Genomic DNA, 9,882 nt, shown 5'->3' with positions numbered 1-9,882 from the left:
CATAAGTCTTCAAGTGAAACAGCTGCAAGTTAACATCTCAAACCTCCAGTTTGAAGTTACTTGAGCAAACTGTGGCTGGGGGTTTCAGGAACATGTCTGATCACATCGTAGATGGTGGTGTGCATATCCTGAACTGACTCAAAGCGAGCCAGAGATCTGCACGATGCCTGCAGGGACAGTCGTAAAAAAGAAAATGAAAACAATACGCTAAACTGCTCAACGGTGAACAAAAGTTTCAAAATCTTTTTCCACTGAATTTATGTCAGAAAAATACCTGTGTTGATTCCATTTTCCCAGGTATGGAGACAAACTCATAGATGCCAAAGTCTTCTGAAGCATCCTCGTGACCTGTTGATGCAGAGGTGTTAGTATCAGACCAACACTTACATAAGGTAACCATGAGTGCATTAGTATACTCTCTGCTAGATTTTATTGTAACACGATGAATGTAATGACACCATAAACCCAAGACCTGCTTTTCAGCTGTAGAACATGGAAATACACTGACTTTGTTTACCTTTCTACTTTAGGCTGCAGCGTTTGATAGCATAATCAGGTAGAAATATCTGTGAACAAGCAGCAGCCTACCTGAGCGATGTGGTCGTTTCTGCTCTGCAAGCGGTCTGCCGAAGAAAAAAAAACAAAAACAAAAAACAGGCAAATAAAGCTTGTTAGTTAAAGCTTATGTGTTTTAATAGTGTGGTTATAAGTGTTTTAATTTCATAATCAAGGCTCTTACCTGTTGTAAATGCTCATCAGCACTGTTGATAATGAAAAGAAAGAGACATAAGGAAATAATGATTCACTGATGCAGAAATGGACAATATTCATTAGCCTAACTTCCTCATATGTGCTCTTTGCACTGGTTACCATCAACATGACTGACATTTGCAAGTGATTTACATTTATGATTACCTTCAACATGTGAGAGCTTGGTGCAGCAAGCCGTTGGTGTTATCTTATACCAGAAAAGGTTGATCATTTAACAGCCATGATATTCAGATGTTGGCTATTCAAACATCCAGATTTAAACTAAAGAGCATATTACAGTAAACTGGTTGCAGGACTGACTTTGCGCTCAAAGCAGCAGAAAGAACAGATCATCTAACCTCTCTTTGGATGACAGGTTCTCTTGAGGAAGAAGAGCAGCATGCAGCCGATGACGAACAAAGAGCACACAGTAATGGCTGCCAGGGGGGATACAGAGCTGCCCTCCTGCATGTGCTTCTCTTTCCCTGTAAACAAACACAGGAGGAACATTGATATTTATAGTCATTTTTAAAAGGTTAGTCGTCAAGTTTGAATTGAGTTTTTGATGTCAAAGGAAAATTAATGCTGTCACGACTTTCTGTTCACTCAATAAACAGCATCTTAAATCATAACCACTATCAGCAGCTTTCTCAGTTTCACCAAGACAACATATCAATGTCCCGTTCGTCACACAGAAACCGAACATGCTATAAAACTTAGTCAACAAATACAACAGCTGTTATCCTCTGTTTACTTTCCCAGCCACTGATATTTAATACTGTCATCAGGTGCTGGAACCTAGCAACAGAGATAAAACGTGAGTTTCATAGTAGTCATGTATATTTCATGCTATGTCCATAATCTGGTTTTCACTTCTCGCCTGCTGTGCACACACTGCTGCATCTACTCTGCTAAAAGCTGGCCACTTTCAAGCAATATCTGACTTAGGTCATTCTGCTTTTGGCATGACACATTGTTTACACAGTGTTTATCTCATAGGATTCCCAAAATCTACCCACGCTCTGCTCCTTGTTGCCACGATCCACCCTCTACCCACCTGTTCCTAAGCTGGCCACCACCAGAGTGAACTGGGCCTCGTCTTGCTTCTGTGTCACGTTGTTGAAGGCTCGGCAAATGTACTCCTCAGCTTGGGCCAGTCTGTAGAAGCGCACCTCAAGCCGTGGGCCCTCATTGATGACCTGGGTCGTGTTGTGGCTCTTGGAGATCCAGACGTAACTGTTCGGTGGGTTGGAATCAGCCTGGCACTCAAAGAAGACCAGTTCTCCAGGGTTGATGGTGAACACCTCCCCTGTCCGCAGGCCTTGGCCCGAGTTCACCTCCAGGTTGTAGGGGCCATCTGCAGAGGCCAACAGTGGGTCAGGGAAACATGACAGTTTGCTGGTAATAGAGTGCTTTATTATAGAGCATGGTTAGTTTACTTGGAGTTGTCTCATATTTATGCATCATGGGTTTAAAGTTCAGAGGTTCAAACCACAGTCTAGCAGAATAAGTCATTATATAGAAACAGCAGTGTTTGCTCCTCCTGAATTAGAGTTTGGATGCCCTTGAACAAGACATTTAACCAACCAAACAGCTCCAATGGATATATGCTGTGGTCAGGAGTTTAGAAAGCTAGCAGTAGCACTGAATAACTTTAGCAATGACAGTTAGGGTAGCTGTGAGTGTGAAATGGGGAAGTGCTGAATGGGTGCTCATGTTCAGCACACATATTATTTGTCATTAAAGTAAACTGAAAATTAACTGGTAAATGAACTGGTTTTAATAATACCAGTTCAGGATGTTAGCACATTCCATTTAAATAAGTTCTTTGTTTGCTTTACAACCATAGACTGTGTGCTTCAATGTGAGATTAAGACCTCTATCAGCATAACCCAGCCCGGAGGATCAATGAGAAAAAAATGTACTTTTAAGATGTTCGCTGGAAACTTGTTATGAAAAGACAAAAACTTAACTGTATTCACAAGATTTTCCCCTTGAGATGATTGTTTTCGTGGTGGCAGGAATATGCTACCATACCTAATATTTCCTACCAATGTGGTAACACAAATATTTCAGTTTTTATGGAACACTTTGCTCCTAAAATTAGTCTCTCCATGAGGATGCTTAGTGCTGTGAGTGGCATCAATATTTTTTTATGTGTTCATGTGACTTGTTTTATACTGGAAACATGACAATGAGAAAATGTATGCATCATTGTCAGTCATACATTCAACAGAATTAGAAACTGAGCAGGACATATTTTAACTGTTGATCTGGAGGATCCCACTAAGTGCCAATACAAACATGCTCTGTCTGTGCAAACACACATTATGACAATGTTAAATTTACAAGAGGTGTAGGTTTAACACACCAACTCTTTTAACACTCTTTTCTAAGTGATCGAAAAAATTAAGTAAGTTACACACATGTACCTTCAAATGACCCACACCCGTACATTCAAATTAATTCATGGAAAGATTATAGGTACGTTCTAAGTGTAACTTCCAGCTTACAACGTCAGGTCGATTTATCAGTATATCTACACCCTTTATGGTAGAACAGAGGCGCTCTGTCAGATAAGTCTCCTCCCATGCAAATACCTCCCCATAGCACCCAAGTGTGTTTTCAGTTGTCAGTATGTAGTCTGATCTCGTGAATTTACATATGACCTAATCTTTCTAGTGTGAAAGAGAAAATTAAAAAAACATGAATTCTATGTATTGTTATTAGCGGAGGACCTCTTTGACTAATTTGATTAAAAAGTTACACCCTGCCTCTGCATTATTTGGGGGGATGGTGGGTAGGGGGCAGGAGGTATTCTAAATGAACTTCACGGGCAGGAAAAGTCTAACCTTGTTATGGTATCTTGTTCCAATGTGTGCCATATGAAGAATCCTGTATTAGAGCAATCATACCAGCAGTTGACTTTCCTAAATTGTGTTTTTGATTTTATGGCATTTCTGTATTTGGTTGACAGTAACTTGTGAATAAAGGTAACATAGACTCAAAAGCACTGTACCTCATACTCTTTGTTGTCCAGATCCTTGCATGTAAAGACTGTGAAACAAACCAGTGAGCATTTTCTTTTTTAATCTAGTCCAGTCCCAATTTGTGCTCTGTGTTTTAGATTAGTATTTGCTGTTTTTTATCATCTCTGGTGTCCACAGTGGCTACTTAAAACTTTAGTGGTAAATTCTGCATACATTTGTTATGCCAGACATTCTTATATCCAGGAGCTGCTGGCTCTGAGAAATGCTTTTTCAGGTGGTGTTGGTGGTGTAGTTATATAGTGCCACCTCAGTCAAATGGCATGATAAATGTATGGTCTGAATGTGTCCTAAGTTTACATACATTTTCCATATGGTTTATGTATCTTATTGGTAAGATGGACGAGAGGAAGAATGAGAACACAGATATCAACTCACAGTAGACGTTGAGCTCCATGGCCCTACTTGACTGGGCTCGGCTGATTCGGTTGCTGACCACACACCGATAAGTTCCCTTGTCCTCTTTTCTCACAGGACTGATAAACAACATGGAGTTGTTGTGGGAGAATCGGTATCTTTCACGGGGACCCAGAGGGACATTGTCCCTCAGCCACTGAAACACAACTCGTGTTCCTCTTTCAACAGAACAAGTCAAGGTAACGTTCGCCTTGTCCTCAACAACTGCATACGATGGGTACTTCTCAATGACCGGAGTGGACACTGGAACTAAGGAGAAAAAAGGGATTGGTAAGTTTAGGATTTTGTCATATAAATGTCATCGACAGGTCAGTATGGACACATGAGGAAAGACTTTTTAAAACACTCACCATCCACCATTACTTGCACTGTTCTTTTCTCTTTGATAACCGGTTCTTTCTTGTTATGAAACTGTATGTTGAGGTTTAGGTGATAATTGCCTTCATCATCCTGGTTTAATTTCCGAATTAGCAAAGAAACATTGGGTTCCCTGAAGAGGATATGGTTGCGATACATCATGTCAGTGATCGTGGCATTTTTGGTGAATGTCACCAGTGTGGTCCTGGTGCCGCTCGTCGTGGTGTGAGACCATGTTCCTTGGATCTCCACATCATCCAACTGGAAATGAGTCTCAACAGGCAGGAGCAGGGGCTTCCCTTCAGTACCGTGGTGGATTAATGAGGGGATGTGGATGTACTCGGAGCTGACCTCTGTGTTGGTAAGAGATGACAAGAGATTAAGATAAAGAGATTAATTGAAGGAGGTAAAGAAAAGTATTTATTTGGAACCAGGATCATTTTAGGGATTAACACTGAAGTGTGACTGTTTAGTGCCTAAGTAACAGTTTCAGATGGGGTGACCCGACTGTAATTTCAGTGGAAACTATCTAATAAAATGCACAAAAAAAAAAAATCATTGCAGCCTGTTATTGTGAGACCCAATTTCAGATTTTCAAAGCTGCAATAATTGCTTTTTTTACCCATTTGGGGTCAGCACATCAAGTTCAAAAAACAATATTTACATATTATCACCATATAAAGTTTTCCTATTTATAGGCTACATCCAACAGATATGGAACAACATTAGCTTTCATTTGGAGTTGTTTTTCAGGTTAATTAAGGGATGTAATATGAGTAGTTTTAGTTTCCACTGACTCCTGAGGGAAACAGCTCACTCTTTAGCTAATACATACTCCACTGTCTATTTGGTGGTTAGCAGGTAGTGTACAGTCAGATTTTAGATTAGATAGACAACTACCCACTGACACTGAGACTGATCCAAAACGGTTAAGCCCCAGGACAGAAAACCAAAACAAAGAGCAAAAAGATACTAAAATGCTACATTCTACCATATTTCTAGGAAACTGTAGACTCAGATAACTCCTGCTGGTTTATCATCATTGTGAAAGACCCACTGTTAATATAAGAATATTGATCACAGCAGCTTTAATAAGAGAAAAATGGTACATAAAACATGCAAACTAATATATTGATCGGTTGATATCAGCAATACTAGCAGCCCAACTGTGTATTCAAACAACAAGATGGAGTGAGGGTGATGATATGCAGGCTAAACAAGGCTATTATCATTTAAAGATGAACTCAGGTCTGTTTTGACCCTCTGATCTTATAATCCATATCCTAGTATTCAAATTGTTTAGGTCCTGAAACTGTAGTGAGTTAATATTGACCCAGCTCATGATAGCACGTCCTTGTTGTAAGACAAGGACAAGGCCTGTCTCTTTCATCCCGCAAAACAAACACTCGGGCTGTCTGAAGTAACTAGATAACTGCTGATCTATTGCACCTTGCTGTCTGTTTGAACATTGGATGGTTGCCGGGGAAAGTTGGTTCGCTGGTTACAGACTGAAAACAGAAAGTTTGGAAGAAAAAGACAATTCAAAGAGCAGTAATTGTTTTTTAAGCACATAATATCGTTTCAGCTGGACGTTTTAATCAAATGTGTGACAATGGTTTAAGCTCTAAACTCATTGTGAAAATGAAACTATTCAGTCTAACATGTTTCCTTATCTATATTACACTCAAAGACCCTTAATGCTTCATTTGAGCCATAACCCAGTGGTGCTATTTGCCAGAAATTATTCAACAGCTTCCAACTGTCTTCTTCGGGTGCTTTTAACAGTTTTGAGCTTTAAAAACAAGGTGAATTTGTAGACTATTTGGATGCCAGGTTGAGCTGAGCATGAACAGCATGTGAGTAGGCAGTGATACTGTGATAGAAACTCGCTAGAAACCTCTCACTTTTTGTTCACATTAATTTTTTTTTAACTCCCACCTTTCTCTGACTTTGCATATTTTACTCAGAATTACGGTAATGGCTTGTCGAAAACTACTTACGAAATACTATTTGTTTGTTATATATTTTCTAATGATTTAATCTTTAGATGTTGAGAGATAAACTCTCACTGAGCCAATTTAAGTGCAACAACTCATGATGATATAGAAAAGGAGAAAATTATGTTTCATGAATTGATTAATAAAAACATTTTCATCAACTTTTCCCACTCACATCTCTACCTCTAATCTCTTTTTGTCTTTATCACCCTCTTCTGTGCCCTCCTCCCTGCTGACCAGTCCATACTTCCTACTTAGGGGACATCCAGCTGGTGTCATTCAGGTCGCTGTTGACTGCTGCCCATGTTTCTCATCACAATAGATTCACTGTCTGCCTGGTGTTATGTCCTAAATAATACATGCAGCACCGACGCCCACACGGCACGTTTCACTCTTACAGGCCTTTAGGCCAGTTTCTGTGTGAGTGTGCTTGTGTGTGTGTGTGTGTGTGTGTGTGTGTGTGTGTGTGTGTGTGTGCATGCGTGTGTGTGTGTTGTCAGTAGCAGGAGTGTGCCGGTGTTTACAACAGCTGAGACCCAGTGAAAAGGCAGAATGAGGAGAAGTGTGCCGAGCCCGCTCCTTCATTGTTGTCCCCAAACACCACGGGGATTGTTGTGGTGATAAGGTCCAGTGGTGGAGGAGATTACAGCGACAATGGGGTTTTGGGTGAGAGGATATCTTCATTATTGGTCATGCACACACACAGGTAACAAGGTGCACACACACATTCAAACAGCTACATGTAGAGACCAACAAGCACCTGCCGCTTATCACCCTCACACACATCCAACTTGTTTGGATACTAAATAAAGTCACTCAGTGCATGTCCAAACGCCGGTGCACCACCATTCTCTGTCCTCTTTCAGATAAGATAAATACAGGTCCTCAAGGCGGGTTGATGATACAAACACCAAAGCAGGGGAGAATCCGTGTTTGAGGTCCATGTTTCTGTCATGTGAGAGATGCTGGTAATGTCTGTTATCACTGAGTCACAGAGCTGTGGCCTATGTCACTTCTTCTTTCCACTGACCCCTTCCTATTGTCTCAAACGAACAGCCAACAATAATAGGGAAGCTAATTTAGTAAAGTCACATGGTGTGGACTATAGGAGGACATGTAAAATAAACCAAAATAGATATCACAAAGAATCAAACGTAAAATACATGTAACAAAGGTGAAGAGGGTGAAAAATGTTCCGATGTCAGGATATAAAGTTCAGTTTTTTAAAAGTAAAGAAAAAAATCATACAGTAATGTCCCTAAATTTTTTGTATTTTTAAATTTTGAAGCCCAGTTTTATTACTCTAATGGGAAACAAAACAATTAAGAAACAACTGGGAGTAGGATGATTTCACAAGTTTTCAGTGAACATTTTGTTACTGCGCAGCACAACAAAACTTCCTCAACTCACCCCTCAGTTTTACCTTGCCAACCAAACAAACACAGCAACCACAGTAACTGCTACAGCCTCACAAGACTGACAGCTTAAGCACATTATGCATGCCACCGCGACAACCTAACACTCACCTGTTAAGATGAACAGAAATGACCAGAGACAAAGCGCCGTTCTTCCCGTGGCCTCCATGGCATCTTATCCTCTAGGGATATGTGGGACTTGTGACAGGCAGACAGGGAGTGAGGGATGTAGGGAGGAGGAGAGGAGTGGAGGAGAGAGAGAGGAGGAGAAGGAGGAGGAGAGAAATGTGACTGGTGGTGACAATATTTGCCAGGGAAATAAGAGGAGCTAGCTCCAGCCTGCGTGCAGCCACCCAGGCCCCTCCCAGGTGACACCGAGAGGAAGAGGTCCACCTGGCAGAGGGACAGCACAGTATGGTCCTCACAAACACACATACACACACACACAGTGGCCCTAAGGCGGAAGGTTTCACTCTGTCAAAGAGAAAATGAGACATAAAACTGTAAAAGGATAGCCGAGAACAGAATGGAAGCCGCTTCTTTACATTATAATACACCAGCTGCCTGCTTCAGTTCCTCAGGCTGTGAAAAAAAAGGAAAGAGCAAACAGATGGAGACCTGGACTGCTAAAATTTGGTTAAATTACAAAGCTTTCAGTGGTCAGAAATCAGTTATTCTTTCTGTAATGATTTTGTAGTGGAGAATTAGGAAGACAAAACAGAGAAACAGATACTGGGGTAAAACTAAGGGATGACCTGTCAGATGCCTTCAGGATACGGACTCTCAAGATCAGAGAGATATACATTGACAGTTTCATAAAGGATTTCAGCCTTCAGGGAGACACTGATGAAATATTACACTAAGACATAAAGATGAAAGACATTGTGCCCCTAACTTTGTCTCTCAACTTGTTTGCAACCTACAAACAATCTGACTTGTTGGTGCCATACCCAGTGTGTTTTACTTATAAGCCTATAGAAGACTAAAGAAGACAATAGTCCATGAAACAACATGAAAAATATATTCACTTTATATGTATCAAATCATTATTTAATGTATATACATGACTGCAATGTGCGGTATATGTTTAGAGACAAGTGCTTTACAGAAAACACAAAATAGTCACATGTTGGATACTGAAACGCTTACTATGTTCACTCAGTGACTTGTGCAAAGAAGGGTTTTTTTGCATGGTCATTCTCTGAAAGGATGTGGTGAAACTTAGGACTGCACTGCACAGTGAATGAATTAGGCCATTGTGGGCAGTGTAAATGAGTGCCTAGTTTGGTGATGGCACCATTAAAGAAGCTGATTATTTTCTCTACTCTCAAGCACTCCAGCGTGGGATGCCCATCTACTGAAAAAACAAACGATTAATAGTCAAAACTGAGGATTTTTTATCACATCAATAAGGTTTTTGTTTGTGAGAACGCATGATGTGGTATATTTGGCTCAATCATTTATTCATGTTTGATATACATTTTTGATATACATTCAGCAAATTAAACTTAGATGAGACCATCAGCACCATCTAAATAATACCTGTTAAATGTTCTTAAAAATAGATAGTCAAAACATGTTATGTTTAATGGTAGTATCATAGTATTTGAAAAATGAACACTTTTGCAACACTCTCTGGGTTCCTCACTTCACACTGGGAAGCCACAAGAACCTGCAAGTTTCCTCTTCACCTTTAGATGGGGTCAGTGTACCATTCACGAGACAAAGTCTGCCAGTGGATTTACAAGCTGTATAGCACGTCACAATGGGCTTCAGGGTTGATGTGTGTATGATCAAAGCTAATTATCTGTATGCCACCCACTGGTATTGCACGGCTCGGTGATAGTGTTTCCCAACCTTTTTGCCTTGTGACGCTGTAAACTGAAGCAATGTCTTCTC

The 9,882-nt window shown here is 40.4% G+C and overlaps 1 protein-coding gene across 1 annotated transcript; it reads right to left on the bottom strand.

Annotated features, from left to right (window-relative positions):
* On the bottom strand, positions 1-8,152 carry hepacam2 (HEPACAM family member 2). The gene is made up of 9 exons (XM_053334593.1): positions 8,095-8,152; positions 4,565-4,924; positions 4,176-4,463; positions 1,808-2,107; positions 1,110-1,235; positions 740-761; positions 589-623; positions 275-348; positions 1-167 (listed from the first exon to the last, which is right to left on the bottom strand). The coding sequence occupies exons 1-9, from the start codon at positions 8,150-8,152 to the stop codon at positions 57-59; spliced, it is 1,374 nt and encodes a 457-aa protein (XP_053190568.1). The 3' UTR covers positions 1-56.
* Positions 8,153-9,882: the final 1,730 nt, after the last annotated feature.

The sequence above is a fragment of the Scomber japonicus genome, chromosome 15 (genome assembly GCF_027409825.1).
Source record: "Scomber japonicus isolate fScoJap1 chromosome 15, fScoJap1.pri, whole genome shotgun sequence".
NCBI classification, from domain to species: Eukaryota; Metazoa; Chordata; class Actinopteri; order Scombriformes; family Scombridae; genus Scomber; species Scomber japonicus.
The sequence above is the reverse complement of the archived record's forward strand: the minus strand, read 5'-3'. Positions and strand labels throughout refer to the sequence as shown.

Bases quoted from the DNA above. Each gene is read 5' to 3' on its own strand.
- hepacam2 (XM_053334593.1), bottom strand. From the start codon at position 8,152: ATGGAGGCCACGGGAAGAACGGCGCTTTGTCTCTGGTCATTTCTGTTC. The intron at 2,108-4,175 runs GTGAGTTGATAT...TGGCCTCTGCAG, and splicing joins CATGGAGCTCAACGTCTACT to ATGGCCCCTACAACCTGGAG. The intron at 168-274 runs GTATTTTTCTGA...CTGTCCCTGCAG, and splicing joins GGAAAATGGAATCAACACAG to GCATCGTGCAGATCTCTGGC.